General features: G+C 36.3%; 1 protein-coding gene across 1 annotated transcript in view; it reads right to left on the reverse strand.

Moving 5' to 3' along the window:
• Positions 1–6,088: 6,088 nt before the first annotated feature.
• The window catches only part of LOC115232389, a 74,585-nt gene continuing 61,186 nt past the window's right edge, over positions 6,089–19,487 (reverse strand). Inside the window, exon 10 of the mRNA XM_029802246.2 lies at positions 6,089–6,589. Coding sequence (XP_029658106.1) covers positions 6,582–6,589 — 8 coding nt within the window. The 3' untranslated portion in view covers positions 6,089–6,581. The remainder of the gene's footprint in view (positions 6,590–19,487) is intronic.

The following is a 19,487-nucleotide window of genomic DNA, read 5'->3' on the forward strand; positions in this document are numbered from 1 at the left end:
TATATATATAAATATATATATAGTTACAGAGATGTACTTGCATAGCAAGTGACTTGATCTGAGATCGTGTGCTGGAACGAAAACAGTTGCAGCGTTGAAGGTGTTTATAAGCCATTTAAGAAACACACAAAAACCGTTAGATTCACTTCAACATTTAAATTTAATTTGTCAAAATATTTTCGTCGCTTTGAGACCGCGACCTGTTAGCACGATATTTTTGTCAGTGAACAGGTCGCGGTCTCAAAGCGACGAAAATATTTTGGCAAATTAAATTTAAATATTGAAGTGGATGTAACGGTTTTTGTGTGTTTCTTAAATGGCTTACAAACACCTTCCAGGCTGCAATATATATATACACACATATATATATATATGTATGTATGTATGTATGTGTGTATATGTGTATGCATGTATGTGTGTGTGTGTGCGTGTCTGTGCTTGTGATTGTCCTCCACCACTGCTTGACAACGAATGTTGGTTTGTTTACATCCCTGTCACCTAGTGGTTTGACAAAGGAAACAGATAGAATAAGTACAATGCTTACAAAAATAAAACTGGAGTTGATTCATTAAACTACAATTCTTCAAGGCATTGCCCCAGCATGGCCACAGACCAATGGCTGGAAAAAGCAGAAGAATAAAAGAATACATTCTCTGCTTTGGTCTTATGTTCAAGGCATGAGAAAGCTTGAGTTTACATGAGAAGGCCTAACAGACCTGGTAGAAACAGCAGCCAAATCTCCCTCAAATCACACCTTACTGTCTTATGTATGTATATATATATGAGCCAATGAGGGGGACATCTACATGGTAGCTAGACCTGGTAGAAATAGCAGCCAAATTTCCCCCAAATCACACCTTACTGTCTTATCTATGTATATATGTATGTATGAGCCTATGAGGGAGACCCCTACATGGCAGCTAGACCTGGTAGAAATAGCAGCCAAATTTCCCCCAAATCACACCTTACTGTCTTATCTATGTATATATGTATGTATGAGCCTATGAGGGAGACCCCTACATGGCAGCTAAACCTGGTAGAAATAGCAGCCAAATTTCCCCCAAATCACACCTTACTGTCTTATCTATGTATATATGTATGTATGAGCCTATGAGGGAGACCCCTACATGGCAGCTAGACATGGTAGAAATAGCAGCCAAATCTCCCTCAAATCACACCTTACTGTCTTATCTTTCTGCTACTTGGATATAGGTGTTATATTCGTCGTAAAAAACTTTACGCACACGCACACACACACACACACACGCACCCTCACACACACACACACGCGCACACCCACACACACCCACTCACACACACGCACGTTAGCTTACAATTTTATTTATATATTTGCGTGTCTATGTGTTGAAAGAGGAAGTGGGAGGCAGAGTGAAAGAATCACTCACTACAGTAAGTCAATTACTTTCATTTTATTCGTTGCCCACTGTGTGTGTGCGTTTGCGTGTGCTGTAAACCAGACTAAGAAAAACATTTGACACACACACCAGAATGTGAGTTTTCTGTAAATTTTGCTTAATTGGAGTTTAAATTTTAAAAACTGGACCTGGCATGACGCGATGCATTGTACTCTTAAAAATGCAAGGTAAATTGTAATTGAAGAAATCCTAAATTGTAGATTTGTATAACTCCCAAAGGGAGGCAGATAAAATCTGCCTTTTATAATAAGAGATATACATATATATATATAAATATATATAAAAGTAGATAAATGGTATGTATGTATACACACACACACACACACACATATATATATATATATATACAGAATTAAAAGTCCAAACGAACACTTTTTAACTTTCTGTAGGTGTTAAATTTGGCAAACCAGATTGGTAAGTGAAACTGTCATCATACTCTTGTCCAATTTTTACTCTAAAGTTCGTATAACGAATGATTTCAGTAAAGGTTCAAAGATCATTGTAGAAAAAACCTTTCATCAGCTTGCGTTTGTTTCGGATACAATGATATAACATAATACCTTGATTTATTAATCAAGCATTACGATTCTACAGAGATTGAGAAATTAACACCAACATATTCTCAAGCTCCACTACGATGCTTAGAACAGAAAGCAGAGAATAATAGTAGTAAGCTAACAATTTTTGCGGAAAGTAAGAGGTACATTTGTGAACCTTTATATAAATATTTATATATAAATATTTATATATAAATATTTATATATACATATACAGAGAGAGAGAGAGAGAGAGAGAGAGAGAGAGAGAGAGAGAGAGAGAGAGAGAGAGAGAGAGAGAGAGAGAGAGAAACAGAGAGAGAGAGAGAGAAACAGAGAGAGAGAGAGAGAGAAATAAATAAATGAATAAATATCTGTACGCATTCATTCACAGCATACAAATATATATTCAGTGAGCTTTTGTTTATTTTGCTGTACAAAATCGAAAGTACTATAAGGGACCTTACTTTGGAAGTTTGTACAGTTTTACGTATGTGAAACATTTGTATGTTTTATGAAGTCATTGTTATCAATTTGCGTTCAGGTACATTATGTGATTACCAGTAGGTTTGGGATGAGGATTCTAGTGTTGTGAAGAAGAAAGCCGAAACCCTTACCTCGAGTGTGGTTGGCAATGAATGTGTCAGCATGTGAGTGCTTTAGTATGACTAAAATTCTCAGACCTCTCAGGATGTAATACGCTTCTAGCGTTTATGTTTACAGTGGAGCCCTTAGGTAACTATCTATCTATCTATCTATCTATCTATCTATCTATCTATCTATCTATCTATCTATCTATCTATCTATCTATCTATTTATCTGTCTATCTATCTATCTATCTGTCTATCTATCTATCTATCTATCTATCTATCTATCTATCTATCTATCTATCTATCTATCTATCTATCTATCTATCTATCTATCTATCTATCTATCTATCTAACACTGCCGAGGAAAGATCTAAACAAGAGGGGATGTAGTAGATGACTTTAGGCCCATCACTTTGCTTAATGCAGACTTGAAAATTTTGGCCAAGGTGTTAGCCAAGAGTTTGGCGCTTGTCATCGAGAAACTGGTCGACAAGGCGCAAACGTGCGCCGTGCCGGATCGGAGCATCCATGACACCCTCCATCTGATGCGCTACATCTTTGACAGGGTAGTTAAGAAACCTGGCATGGGTGGGGTGCTGATCAATTTGGATCAATCGAAAGCTTTCGATAGGGTTGACCATCGATACTTCTAGGCTGTCCTCAGAGCGGCTGGTTTCGGTATCCGTTCGGTAATTCGTGTAAATGGACATCTATCGAGACCTTTCGACATTGCACGTTCGGACCGTCAGGGATGCCCCCTCTCGTCGCTTCTCTACATATTGACTCTCGAGTCATTATTGCGGAAGCTGGCAACTCTGAGGGGTATCCCGCGAGAATTGGGATGCGGGACGAGCGTGTCTGCATAAGCGGACGACGTCACAATCATAGTGTCTAGCCATGAGCACATCGAGCTGGTCGGCGAGACACTGAAAGACTACGAAGCGGTGACAAGAGCGAAAATCAACCGGGAAAAATCAGTGGGCTTGCGACTCGGCACCTGGAGAAGCAAGCCCATGCCGTCCACCAGCGCCTCCGTCGTGGGACGCTGGACAGACGGCCCGGTTGAGTTGCTCGGGGTCTGGTTCGGTCCGGACCTCCAAACGGAGAAGAACTGGAACGTGATAACGAGTAGGGTGGTCACTCTCGCCCGCCAATGGGCCGAGAGGAAACTGTCCCTAAAAGGTCGGGCGGAGGTGGCGAACTCGTACATCGCGTCCGTCATCTACTACCGCCTGACCGCCGTGCCTTGTCCCGACCCTACCATCACTAAACTCGAGCACATTCTCTTTCGCTTCTTGTGGAAAAGATGCGTCCCGATGGTCAGGCGATCCACTTGCTGTCAACACCCGTTAAAAGGAGGACTGTGCATGCGACATCTCAGGCTCTACGTAGACGACCGTGAACAGGTGTGGTCGCCGTTTGTGAGGCACACTTTCCTGCAACTCGTCTCCATGACCTAACTGCAGTCATGGATCAAAAAGAGGCCGAGGAAGGGTGAATGGCACCGCGAGTGTCGCGTTGCTCTCAAGCAACTATGCCGCCCCGGGTCGACTTTGAGTGACTTCAACACAACCAAGGCATTCTATAGGGGATTAGTGGAGGGGAGGTACGAAGACGAGCTCAGGGCGAACCTGGACGTCGACGAGGAATACCTGACCTCCTTGTTCAGGACGACTTTCGGGCCAGGGCCCATGGACAACTTCCAGGGATCCCTGACCTGGCAGTGCTACCGAGAAGCGCTACCCGTTCGGGATAAGCTCTACAGATACGGCTCGAGAAACGCGGGGCCGACCAGCCCAAGATGCGGCCAGAGCGACGAAACCGTTCTGCACGCACTCGTGCAGTGTCCAACAATTTCCGACCTGTGGGCTTATGTCGAACGACTGCTGTCACGTGTGGGACGAGTCGGTTTATCAGCCGAGTCTATTGTCAATATTGTCACGCCTCCTTCCTTCAAACGGGAAGGAAGAGCTATTTTCATCATCCTTGTGGCTATGGCGAAAGAATGTATCTGGTGGACGCGTCTGAAAGGATTGGAGACAAACACTTTCCTCTCTGGTCAATCTCTCATCAACTTTTTCAAGTATCACTTGAAAAGGAAAGTGAGAGTAGAGAGGCAAGTTTTGCCTGGCGAATGTTTCAAAAAAAGATGGGTGAATGTAGCAAGGATGGCACGTATGAATGACGAAGCCACCTTGAGCATAATCCTATGAACCCATAAAATTTAAAACAGAGGCTTACCTACTTGCAAACAAATGTGGTAACATGCAACATTATTGACCGAGGTTACCGTGTTCTTTTCCGTAGGCTTTTCTTCCCACGGATAAACCTTATCTGCTTCCCCTTTTACACTTTACATCATGACAGTGATACACGATCCTTATTGATCGTTTATTTTTCTTTTCCTTTCTTTTTCTTCTTCCCCTTTTACGATCCCTTTTGATCGAAAACCTACCCCACCTTTTTTTTCTCTCCCCCCAAAAGAAAAGCTCTACTTTGTAAGCTGTCCCGTCTGTGTTCAGCCCTGTATGGCTAATAAAGAAACATATCTGTCTGTCTATCTATCTATCTATCTATCTATCTATCTATCTATCTATCTATCTATCTATCTATCTATCTATCTATCTATCTATCTATACCTGTATTGTATATGTATGCATGATGGAATCTCCTGTCGAAAATGACGTATGAGAATGCAGAACGACTTTCACAAAGGATTTCTTTATCAAGTTAAGTTGCTGTATATCAGTTCACCCTCTCCATCAAATCGATTTTGACTGAACAAGTGCTCGGTGTACCAAATTTCATGTGTCGAAATATATATATGTGTTTGAGCGAGTGTCTATTAATTGGAGGTGTGTGGGTTAGTGGTGAGGGTTTAGCAGTCATGGTAGTAAGTTTCGATTCCTGTTCCAAATGATGGGTTGTGTTCTTGCACAAAATACGTCGTTTCACGTTACTCCAGTCTATTTAACTGGCAAATATGAGTTATCCTACGATGGACCAGCGGTCCACCAGGAGGGGAATGTATACACCTCACAATCCGGAAAAGTGGTTTGGTGACCCTATCTTCATGAAAGAGTTTTGATTTATGTTAAATATGTTCATGTTTTAATCTACAATATTAATTTTTATATATGAAGATATTTACTTTTTTCATAAACTCAGTGTATGATACAAATAGTTTTGAATATTTCGCTCGGGGAAATATCTTCTCTCCATGATTATTGAATGATTATCAGCTATTACATGGTGGAGTTTATATTACTTTACTCTCTCTTTCAAATCGACAATTCCTGTACAGATGCACCACACGTCAGATGCCAAAGTGACTGTAGACGACATTGATATTGTTATTAAGTTCTATTCTTCTGCTTTATTCTATATAGTTTTCAAATTACCTGGTTAGTCATTTGTCCCATTAACTAATACAAAAGTAACAGCATAGAATTTTTTTTATTTAATTAACGATAAAATCAAATTTCATGAGTAAAATTCTATTTACTTAATGATTGATATACTGAAGTTCATTTTCAACATAATTTATTAAGCACATTAACATTGGTAATATTTTCATACATGTAAAAATATAAAAATAGCAAGGTAGGTGTGTTGTTTTCTGCAGAAATAAATTGGTTGGATATATTGTTATCTTTCGCTTATACAGTTATTGACTGAACATTGTACACTCACACTTTGGTCATTTGAAAACTCCGCAAAGCGGACCCAATTGTTTTCATGCACGGCTCTTTAAGAAGTTAACACCATGCTACGAAAATTATTGCGATTGTCATTGTATATAAAATGATTAAGTCTAACATTTAAAGAAACTGCTAAATTCATTGTTCACAATAATAATTATCATAACTCTATGTACGAAATAGTTAGGCACAACTTCAATCCTCGTCTTTATTCACGTTCAGGCATCCTATGTATAGTTTACATCTAATAGCAATTTGATTATTTGGATTCCTACATATCCCTGGGTCCGAATACATTGGTGCGTCCACGCTTTCACATTAGCAACCTGGATAGTTAAAAAACGAGAAATAATTAACAGTGAAATATTATGTTCGGTTCAAACAATAAAATGTAGAGCATGGAATGAAGTAAATCAAATATTGATGTAAAATATCTTTTTCTTTGTAAAATGAAAATAAAACCGAAACATATCTATAGTTCTAATAGAAATACGTGAGTAAAAATCTTAACAAATTTAAACATAACATTAACACATCATTAGTAATTTGTAGTTATGCTCGGATAAGATAGAAATGAAAACTTACCACTTACTATATAACATCATTACGTTAATACACTATCTTAGCAAGTCGTCTCGATGGATGAATCATTAGCACGACAGGTAAAAAAAATGTTGAGCGGTACTTTGTCCATTTTTAGATCTGAGTTTAAATTCTACCGGAGTCGACTTTGCCTCCTTTCCTTTCTGGCTCGGTAAAACAAGTACCAGTTTAACATTGTCATCGATGTAATCGACTTATTCGCATCCCCGAAAATTTTTGGTCTTAAGCCAAAATTTGAAACCAGTATTTCATTAAGGTTTGGGATCACCAAGCAAATAGATCCAAATACTCAAATTATTGAAAATATAAGCATTAGCGAAGAACAAATTTGTTCTTCATAATACTAAATATTGATAACGGAAAGAATTTGGTTAGTAGTTGTTAATTATTCAAAATATAGGTATAGATGGTTCTACATTATATTGAAAAAAAATTGTTGGTTTTAAAAAAAAAACTGATATGTTTATCGTCATCATATTTCAGATTATACAAACGACTGCATGTAAAGTTACCATCTTAGCAATTATCACATAAGAAGCGTTTTTTTAAATAAAAAGATATTTTATGAGGTGAAGAGCATTATCTTGATGCATTTTCATTGAATATTAGAAATTCGAGGAAAGAGATACAGATACTTACAAATTCAAATTAATAAAGAACAGAATTCGTTAATGCCAATGATATCCATTCTTCGTACATTATTATACAATATCATTTCCAAAATCAGGACGCTTTAAATTGAATAAGCTTTTATCTAACATCCTTGCAGTTAGACACTATTGTTGATTATTTGCTAATTAGAGGTAGACTTTGCCTTTCATCCTTTCGGGGTCAATAAATAAAGTGCTAGTTGCGTTTTGGAGTCGATCTAATCAATTGGTCCCCTCCTCTTGTGCCTATAGGGGAAAAGATTATTAGTTAATTAGGTAATCCAAATTACAAATCTGTAATATATTCTTTTCTACTCGAGACACAAGACCCGAAACATTTTGGGAGGGGGCCAGTCGAATAGATCTACCTCAGTGCATAACTGGTACTTAATTTATCAACCCTGAAAGGATGAATGGCATAGTCGACCTCGGCGGAATTTGAACTCAGAAAGTAAAAACAGACGAAATACTGCTAAGCTTTTCGCCGGCGTGCTCACGTTTCTGCTAGCTCACCGCCTTCATTTCGTCATATATTACTATAAGGAAATTTTCTGATACACTATTTACTTTTATGTTTGATAAATACGCAGATAAATTAAACCATCTTTACGTTTACATCATTCAAATATGTAAACAACTAGACAGTATAATTATATTTTCAGTGTGTGCCAGGAATACTTAAACTATTATAGCAAGATTCGAAACTGAATCGATAAACGGCCAAGTGAAAATCACAATTTGGTAACAGCTTTTAAGTGTGATCCACCAACCAGCAACCAGACATCATGCGATGCTTCATTCTTCAGCCCTCCAGAATATTCTCTCAAGGCTTAGAACCCAACTTGGTTACCATCTTCTCTTATCCTTCATCACAGTATAAATATAAATTAAATTAGAGATAACACCACTATTAGGGAAATCAAACAGTGAAAAACATAAAAATAAATATAATTAATATAATATACAAAATATATAAAATATAAAATTTAAAAGTAAATTATTTAAATTCAAAATTTTAAAATTATATTTATAAATTTTTATATTTTTTATCTTTATTTATTTATTTTTTATTTTTAAATTTTAAATTCATAAACTTTTAAACTTTTAATTTTTAATATTTATATTTATTTATTTTTTTATATAACTATCAAAAAGGTATTAAAGAGTTTAATATAATATAATATGTAAAACCTCTACGTACGTTTCGTGGCCATAACCCAATTCGAATTTAAATTCAATAATTTAAATTCAATTAAAAATTCGAATTATAATCATAGTCAATCTTCAGGTTAAAGATAATAGTTAAATAAATAAGCAAATATATTTAAACAATATTTTTTTATAAATAAATAAAATAATAATTTTTCTTATAAAAAACTCTATTATCACATTAGAAACTTTAACGATTAGGATTATGTCATACAATCCAATTATAATGTTAAATATTAATTATTAAGGTAAGAATAGATAGAAAATGTATTTATCGATTAAGATATAAAATGGCTATAAAAACTTAATAAACTCACGAATAACCTAATATCAGTTATAGTCAATATCTAATTACCAAATTATTTAACAAAAAAATAATCACTATTCATATTTCTAAATTTTAGTTCAAATCTAATAATTATAAAATATTTAAGAATAATAACTAAATTATTATCAATAAATATAATAATTAAGATCTAAAATTTTCTTTATCAATAAATATATATACGTATAATGAAAACTAAATAAATTAATTATTCCATTATTATTTACGAAATATATTAAAAAATTAAAGATGAAAAAGCGTATAAACTATCTTTAAAAAACCGTATAACTATTTAACGATCAATATATCTCGTTGGCCAATTAGTAACTTACAAAAACCGTATAGTAATAATCTAATAATGAAATACATATCTTCAACAACTAAATACTTATACAATCAAATTATCAATCCTTAGTTATATAGTATCCAATATAATACAATATAACATAAATTATTAAGATAACTTTAGTAAAAAGGTTTACTTAGCTTTCAAAAATCGTGTCATTAACTAAACTAATAATAAACAAATGGAAAATTCTTTTAACAATGAAAACTACGAATATATTTTATCAATGAAAAATACTAATACAAATTATCAATGAAAAATGGCTATATTTAAGCTATAATAAAACAAAGTCACTATTAGAGATATCTGACCAGTTGAGGTGAAGTAATAGCTGACCAGTTGAGGTGAAGTAATTGTGACGTAATGTTGCTATGTGTACCGAATTCGACTTTTGTAGTGGGCGGATAGCACGGGGACCAAGTCTTAGATGGATTTCAAAATTGATGCCAGCATCATTTGTGCAATATTGATGGAATATTTTCCAAATCACACAAATGAGTAGCGCTTCGGGCGGCGTTGGAATATATATATATATACACACACACAACTTGTTTATGTATGCATGTAAGGAAAGCTCCAAGGAAAGGAAGATGATACAACTTATGTATATATATATATGCATGTATATATGTATGCATATATGTATATGCATGTATATATGTATGCATATATGTATATCCATGTTTATATATATATATAATATATATATATATATAATTAGAAAATGGAGAAAAAACATAGATTAACCAGTACCTCGATAGGACCACATTTAAAGGTTAAATAAGCTTTAAACGTGGTCCTATAGATGTACTGGTTAATTTATGGTTTTCTCCGTTTTCTAATTATTTGCATTGGTTCCTGATAAACATTTTCTTATCCTATTGTCACCAGCGGTCGACGTATATGGTGCCCCTGTACACCATTGCCTGGTGTAACACAGGTAATGGATACTGATAGTACATACGTATATATTTTATCCCTTAGTCGGTTACTACAACTGGTAAATCTCTCTCTATATATATGTATGCATATATATATATATATATAATATATATATATATATATGTATGCAATATATATATGCACACACACACACACACACACACGCACACGCACACACACACACACGCACACACACATGTATATATATATATATATTATATAGAGGGCATTACTATACATAAATGCCACACGCTAGGAGGGTCTCTTAAAGTCAATATATATATATATATATATATATATATATATATATATATATATATATATATATATATATATATATATATATATAAGACATGTATATATGCATGCAAATGTTCTTACGCATACATACAGATTACATCGATATAAAGGAAGACGATGTAATAAAGGCTATAGATGAAATGAAAACAGACTCAGCTACTGGCCCCGATGGATTCCCGGCAATCCTCCTAAAAGTATGTAAGAGAGTCCTAGCAAGACCACTGCAGTTCCTCTTTCAGAGCTTCCTTGCAGCTGGCAAACTTCCAAGAAAACTGAAGGAAGGTAAAATATGCCCTATTCATAAAGGAGGTAGCAGAGCGGAGGCCAAGAACTACAGACATATCTCTCTGACCTCACACATCAGCAAGGTCATGGAACGAATAGTCAGAAGGAAACTGATCACCTTCCTTGAAGAAAATGACTTGCTGCCTGACACCCAACATGGTTTCCGACCAGGAAGAAGCTGCTTAACTCAGCTCCTACTACACTATGACTGGGTGCTGAAACGACTGCTCAACCACTCAAATGTGGAAGTGATATATCTCGACTTTGCAAAGGCCTTTGATAAAGTTGATCATGGAATGATATGTCACAAACTGCGTGATCTTAGCGTAGTTGGAAAACTGGGAGAATGGCTTCATGACTTTCTGAAAGATAGAAGTCAGGTGGTAGTAGCCAATGGGGTCACTTCCATTAACACGCAAATAGTGAGCGGTGTTCCGCAGGGCACTGTTTTGGGACCACTACAATTCATAATGGCCCTCTCAGACATGCCCTCAGCCACGCAGAGAGCCACGATCACAAGTTATGCAGATGATACAAAAGTTTCACAGGCAATACAGAACCTTGAGGACACTAAACGCCTGCAATGTGAGCTGGACAAAATATACAAGTGGGCTGAAAAGAATAGCATGCAGTTCAATGCTGAAAAGTTTCAAGCTTTATGCTATCAGCATGCAAAACTAAATGCAATACCCAATGAATACAATCAGAGGCACAATCAGTGCGTGACCTGGGTATTTACATGAGTGATGACGCAACCTTTCGTGTACATGTTGCTAAATTGGCAATGAAATGTAGACGACTGGCCGGATGGATTCTCAGAACCTTTAGAACAAGAGAAAAAGAAACCATGATGGTCCTCTGGAGGACACTTTTCCTAAGCCACTTTGACTATTGCTCTCAGCTATGGTCACCATCCAGTGTCAAGTTGATGACAGAACTTGAGGCGATCCAACGTAGCTACACGAAGAAGATAGCCTCTGTGCAGAATATAAGCTACTGGGAAAGACTCAAGAGATTAAAACTCTATTCCTTGGAGCGTAGGCGAGAAAGATATGCCATAATATACATCTGGAAGATCCTGGAAGGACTTGTCCCAAACTTTGGCATCGAGAGTTACACAAATGCCAGAACTGGGCGCCACTGCGTGGTGCCTAGGACTCCAAATTTGCCATCAAGATGTAGGACAAGATACTGTGATAGCCTGGGCTTCCGAGGCCCACAGCTCTTCAATATCCTCCCGAAGAATCTAAGAGACCTGCATGGGGTGGATGCAGATGTCTTTAAAGTGAAACTGGATATCTTCTTGTCAGGTATCCCAGATGAACCAACTTCACGGCAGGAGGTGCAGATGAGGGTAGCTGCATCGAACTCTCTCATGCACCAAATGGCAGTTGCTAAAAAACATTCGTGAAGTAAAACCATGTAGCAACACCAAATGGCGGTGCCCCAGCATGGCCGCAGCTCGTGAGCTGAAACTAGAATCAATCAATCAATCAATCAATCATATGCGCACATAAAAATATATGTATCCATATTTGAGCTTACCCATATGTACATATATATACTTACATAGGAACTCATACACATGCAAACACGTACACACCGACATAAGCACATGTGCACACATGTACACATGTGCATACATATATATTTGTGTACACTTGCGTGTGTTTGCATATGCACCCAAACATATTTATCTAAATATACTCAATTATAAATGCATACTCATAATCACACCCGCGCGCACTCATATTTTGATATCTATGCGATTGTTATGATATTATTAATGTACCAGTACAGGAAGAGATGCGGAGAAAATAGGAGAGGGAGAGGGTTCACTGAATTATTATTATCATTATTCTATGCGGTATCGGGAAAATGTATATTTCCAGTGGTGGCAACACTAGGACTTTCCCACTATGCTTCTTTACTAGGTTTACTTCGCTCAGCGAGATACATAGGGCTTCTTCAAGGCACAGGTCACATACCACGGATAATACATTATACGGGTGTGCATTTCTTTTTATTATTGACCATTCGATTTCATATCTTATTTTTACATCTTTTACTCTCATTTGCTTCAGACAACAGATCTTGAATTGGTTTTAGGAGGGTCCTATGTATGCATATATATGTTGTTGCATGGTGATTGTGCATTTATAAGATGTCCTTTTTTGGATGCATTAATTCATGAGCGAGTGCCGCAATGATTTACACTGTCTTTGTTGTTATTTGATGACGCACACATTATAAAAACAACAAGAAACACATAACAACAGCTAACCCAAGATAGAATGAAAAAATAGGATAAAATAAACAAAACCCGAACTAATAACAATATTACAACGACGACCCTCAACATAGCACAGAAAATAGGTTGAAGGGATCAAACAAAAAAATGCAATATTTTTGAGGTGTTATGGTACAACCAACTTTTCGGATTACAAATATCATCGAAAATAGGTAAGGATCTTTTTGTAGTGTTAGATAGGTGCTTCTCTAAAACACACAAATATCATCGTATCTTTAATAAGCACACAGTGAAAGTATCGTACGCCACATTCAACAACACGGAGTACTACATACAGAAATACAACAGTACAAATACATACCTGCAATCAACGATCGCAAACACGGAACAAACATAACAAAGCAATACAGGGTACTGGAGTGATAACAAAAACAAACACGATAAGGATCACAAAAACAAGGATAGCGGCCCCTACAGCTACAAAAGGAGCCAAACAAAAACCAAAACAAGGAACAACGAAACAAGCAATAACATCAAGAACACAGCAAACAATATCAATCAACCGGAACTTCATGAAAGCGAAAGCAAAAAGTCACCACATAACAAAAGAAATACTAATAGTGTAAATCATTGCAGCTGTTGCAATAAATTTACATGTCCGCTCAAGAATCAATGCGAGCAACAAACATCATATATAAATGCACAATCACCACACGAAACATAAATATAAATACATAGGGGCCTCCGAAAATCACTTGCAGGTGATTTATTGGAATCTCATCTCCTCATGCCGAAAGATAAACCGGCAACACGCAAAGAAAACCTTCTCAAAAAGCATTGAGACAATCCCAAGATGTTGCCACAGCACGAAATATGCGTTTTCTAGATACTGCATAGAAAAAAAATAATAAATTGGCAAACTCTCACCCTCTAACTCACTCATTTTATCCCCATTTCTTCCTATTCTAACATACCAATAATATCATAACAACCACATAGATATCATAATATGTATGCATGTGGGTGTGGTTATATGTATGCAATGCATCTATATATAGATATTTGTATGTATATATATATATTATGTGCATATATATATATAAGTTGTATATAAATATATATATATGCAAATATATATAGATATTTGTATGTATATATACGTGCATATATATAAGTTGTATATATATATATATGCATACAGAGTAGAGGAGATTGGAAACGCAAGTCATAGGCAGTCTATGACTGCTTATGACTTGTGTTTTCAATCTCCTCTACTTTGTATTTTTTTCGCATTGGCTCTCTAAGAACAATTCGTAAAGATACCGAACTTCTTCTAACATACGTAATATTATATATATATATACACTGGTCAACAAAAGGAAACTTTTTTTAGTCATCAGAGTTGCTGATTGACTTTTCCGGATTGGTTTTGATGCTGATTACGAATCTGAAGTTCGATTTTCTCTATCAGGTCACATTTTTATGTTAATGATATCTGCTGTTTTCACTTATAGGATATATAAAGTATATTGAATATAAGATACGATAATTTCATGGCTTTTTATTGTACAAAATTAAAATTATTGTGTACAAATAAGTTAGAATACACTCAAATGCATAATAACTTAAAATCCTTGGGATCTGGACTTTCTATGGTGTTTTGTCTCAGGTTCATCCCTGTATAACATCCAACAGTAGTCAGCTAACATTCTTGCATTCCAAAATCCTTGATATCGTTGTTCATTCGATGCAATATCTTGATGAAAGCGTTCCCCTTGCTCATCAGACACTGCTCCAAGCTTCTCTGCAAAAATGTTCAGATGTGAATCAAGGAAATGGATTTTTAGGGACATCCAGCAGTCCATTGCAGCGTAGGAGTCTAGAAGACATTTCACTCCATTTCTAAATTCTAGAGATCTCTTGTTGCCTAGGAAATTTTCACAGAGCCATTTGAAGGATTCCCAGGCTTTAAGCTCAATCTCATCCAGTGAGGAAGTGGATGTCCTTCAGGAGTTCATTTATCTGCGGACCTATGAATACGCCCTCCTTCAGTTTTGCCTTGGTGATTTTTGGAAATTTGGCCTTCACATATTCGAAACCTTTTGAGCTTTTCCTGGCAAGTGTCGTCACGAATTGTTTCATGAAGCCAATCTTTATGTGAAGAGGAGGAAGAAGAACATTTTCTGGGTTTAAAAGTGGCTTACTCTGGACGCTAGAAACTCCTGGCTCATATGATTTTCGCAGAGGCCACTCTGATCGCACATAGTGCTTGTTAGTTGCACGACTGTACCATAGGCATAAAAAGCAACAATATTTGCTGAACCCAGATTGCATTCCCATAAACATTCCAATCACCTTCAAGTTTCCACATACTTTCCAGCTGTAGTTTATATATTTTATAGCATTGAGGAGTACTTGCATGTTTTTATAACACTCCTTCATGTACGTGAATGTCCTATGGGAATGGATGGTTTCTTATTGCTGTTGTATAGTAGTACTGCTTTGAGGCTTCTCTTAGATGAATCAATGAATAAGCGCCATTCAGCTGGAACATGCTCTTGGAACAAACAGCGAAATAACTCATAAGTGTTATTACTGAAACAAAATGGTCCATCAACAGAGAAGCATGAAGTCAGACCACTATTTATCTTCCTGAAATGAGTAATACAAACAACTTTCTTAAGCAGACACTTTTCTTGTAGGCTAATAGTTCAGCTTTATCCTTCGACAATGACAAGTCTCTAACTAAATCATTTAACTCTCCTTGAGAAAATTCTGTGGTACGTCTTCATTTTCAATCGCGAAATCTGAACCCACTTCGGTGTCTTCGACAGCAGTAATATTTTCCTTAGGAAATACATCTTCGTCAGACATCCGAAGGCTATTTTCTGGTGGTATTGGAATAGGAAGATCATCATCATTGTGTGGTACTGGTCTTCTTGCTGATTCCAAATTGGTATACACAATCTTATGCTTGGTCTTTACAGTAAACCCACATACGTTAACGTTGCAGAAATAACACTCCATAAAATGATCCTTTGGCTCTCTCCATATCATAGGTATTGCAAACGGCTTTGCTCTCTTCCTCTTATATAGCCAATCCCTTAGTCCATTTGAACAAACTGAGCAGATGATGTGCGGGGCCCAACTCTTATCTTGTTCCCCGAGAGAGCAGCCAAAATATAACTGGTAGATCTTCTTGATTTCATTTGTGATGGCACGTTGCTGAGCTTTGGTAGTAAATGAACCATAAACATGACAAAATATATCAAGACTGTTCTTGCAATGCCTTGACATAGTCAGAATTTACCTGTATAAAACGTTTACGTGTAGCGATACTGCTGATGGGAGTTATATACGTCTCTTATCTCATCAGAAAAACTGTGCCTGATAGAAGGAAACCGATTACTTTTTCGAAATCTGCGGACAAAACTACATATAAAACACCATATAATATCCCTGAGGAAAATTGACTGTTGACCAGTGTAATATGAGGGAATATTATTCCAAACTTACAAGGAAAAATTCAATTTAGAAATACTAAATCAAATTTCACAAAATATAATATAATATAATATAATATAATATATATATATATATATATATTATATATATATATATATATATATAATATATATAATATATATATATATATATAGATATATATAAATTAGAAAAAAACCTACCTTTTATCAATTTGAATTATACCATTTAGAAAAATTACATCTTATAGAAAGATTAAATATAAGATAAAACATATAACAATGATTAAGTAATGTGCAAAATATTAAATAAAACGTATATTATATATATATATATATATATATATATATATATATATATATATATATATACGAGGGGTACCCAAAAGAAACCGGAGCTTTCCAATATCATTTTATTCACTTAGTTTTTCATGGTTACACTTTTATCGCCTTTAAAGTATTCTCCATTTGAAGCAATGTATGGATCCAGGCGCATTTCCCACTGTTAGAAGCAGACGTTTTCATTTAAAGATTTGTTTCATTCGAGAGAAAAAGAGTAAGTCGCAGGTAGGAAGATCGGGCGAATAGGAAGGATGCCTAATCGGGATCATGCGACTTTTGGCAAAAACTATCTCACACTCAAGGCTTCATTCTCCACTTTGCCATTGGTCAGGTCGTTGTCATCTCACTTCGTCTGGCAAATGCTTCAGAACTGCCCAGTAAGATGTCTGGTTAACAGTTTGAGGAATAAATTCTCTGTAGACAATTCCTTTCGCATTGATGAAGTTAATCAACATCATTTTGCCTTCAATTGACACGCTTTTTGGGAGTGTAATGACATTGAATACTTCCATTGACTTGATTGCCGCTTCGTTTCCGTAGCACCGGCTTTCGTCACCTGTGGTGAAATTCCGAAAAAGGTTCGGATCAACTTCCGACTGTTTTTGCAGTTCGCGACACGCATTCAGTCGTAACTGCTTTTGATGTTCCGTGAGCGAGACACAAATTTTGCAGCAACTTTTCATTCGTAATTCCTCTCTCAAAACTCGTGAGCAGGAACTCCAGGATGCCCAGTCATATGGACAAGTTCGGCAATTGCTCGGTGACGGTCCCCCACGATCATTTCATAAATTTTCGTGAGGTTTACATTCGTTGGGGTGTTTGACGTTCGCCCTGAACGAGGTTGGTCTTCAAGAGACAAGTGACCATTCCTAAAGCGTGGGAACCACTCAGAAACTTGTACTTTTCTTATAGCAGCGTCTTTGTAAGTTGTCTGAAGCATGACAACTGTTTCTACTGCCGTTTTCCCCAGCAGAAAACAGAGTTTCACGGAAGCGCGCTGTTTCTTCGTTTCAGCTATTGCAACAATCGATGAACAAGGGGAGAAACAGAGCAAAACAAAGACGCACCACGTGATAATACGACTTCATTCGACGATGCCAGTTGGCAGACTGATACCTGATGGTTGCATCAAGTGGTTTCTAGCGGCGGAAGCCCGAACTACAACGAGCTTGTACCACAGAGAACTTTTCCGGTTATTTTGGGGCACAGCCTCGTATATAGGCACGACAGTGTGCGTGTTGTGTATATATGGATGTATGTAGTAGGCTATCCGGAAAGTTCAGAGCGTTCTTTTAATATGCAAAAAGGAATATTAATAGTTGACCTTTCAATAAATTTTAATCAATGAAATTATTTCCATTATTATTAATGACCTTTACACATCTATCAGGAAATTTAAATATTCCATCAAATTTAAATATTCCATCATCATAAAATTTTGTGGGTGAAACTCATAGTAAATAATGCCTTTATGATCCCTTTATGATCCTTTATGATCCCACCTAACGCAAAGCATAGCCTGTTTGGCACGGATATTCGTCTTCGGTTTCCGTTTTCGGGATCCTTGCGCAAACTCCAGGATCTTTTTCTCAATATGTTTTCGTACAAAATCCATTTTTCATTTCTAGTCACAAGTTATTAAAAAACAAGTCATCCTTTCATTCCCTTTCGAAAGCATCTCGCAAACGGAATACCGTTCCAAGCAATTTTTTTCTGAGAGTTTGTGAGGGACCCTCACATTATAGCGAGAAATTCATCCTAGCTTCACTAGGAGTTCATGAGTCGTACTTTTAGAAACTTCCAAGTACTCTGCATGTTCTCTAGTTGTGATATTTGAGTTTTCTTCGACTTTTGCCTTCAAAACATTTTCATCCAATTTTGTAGGTCTTCCATTCCAAGTTAAACTCTCCGGTTTGCAAACCACCTTCGAAAAGTTGATTCCCCTACAGCATACTCACCATAAACTTCACAAATGTTTATGCACTTCCTTGCAGCATTTTCTCCCTTTAAAAAAAAGCAAAGCCTTACAACGCAAATAGGAAATTTTTGGTTATCCTTTTCAAATGTCAATAAAAGTTAACCAGAATGAAAGATTAATCTATTTTTAGTCAGGAACAAAGAAGAGATGCACTACCACTTCAAGCAACGCCAACATTTTAACTGCGATATGTTTCAGGTATGTTCAATGAAGCCTTAAAAGATTTAGCTTAAAAACGTTCAGACCTTTCCGGACAACCTAATATGTACGTATATGTATGTGCATGCTGTGGCATGCGGGAACTCTCTAGTTTAAAAGAACATATTCGGGTCCCTAATAGTAAGAGGCCATTGCTGTATATGCTTTGCTGAATTATCTTTTTATTTATTAACCATTATCATCAACCTTAATTGTACCACATGGTGTCAGAAAAGGGATTCCGAAGGTTTTGAAGCAACTTCTAAAAGAAAAATTCGCTGGGGAAAAATAAAACAAACAAAAAAACGAATGT

The sequence above is a fragment of the Octopus sinensis genome, linkage group LG2 (assembly GCF_006345805.1).
Source record: "Octopus sinensis linkage group LG2, ASM634580v1, whole genome shotgun sequence".
Lineage (NCBI taxonomy): Eukaryota > Metazoa > Mollusca > Cephalopoda > Octopoda > Octopodidae > Octopus > Octopus sinensis.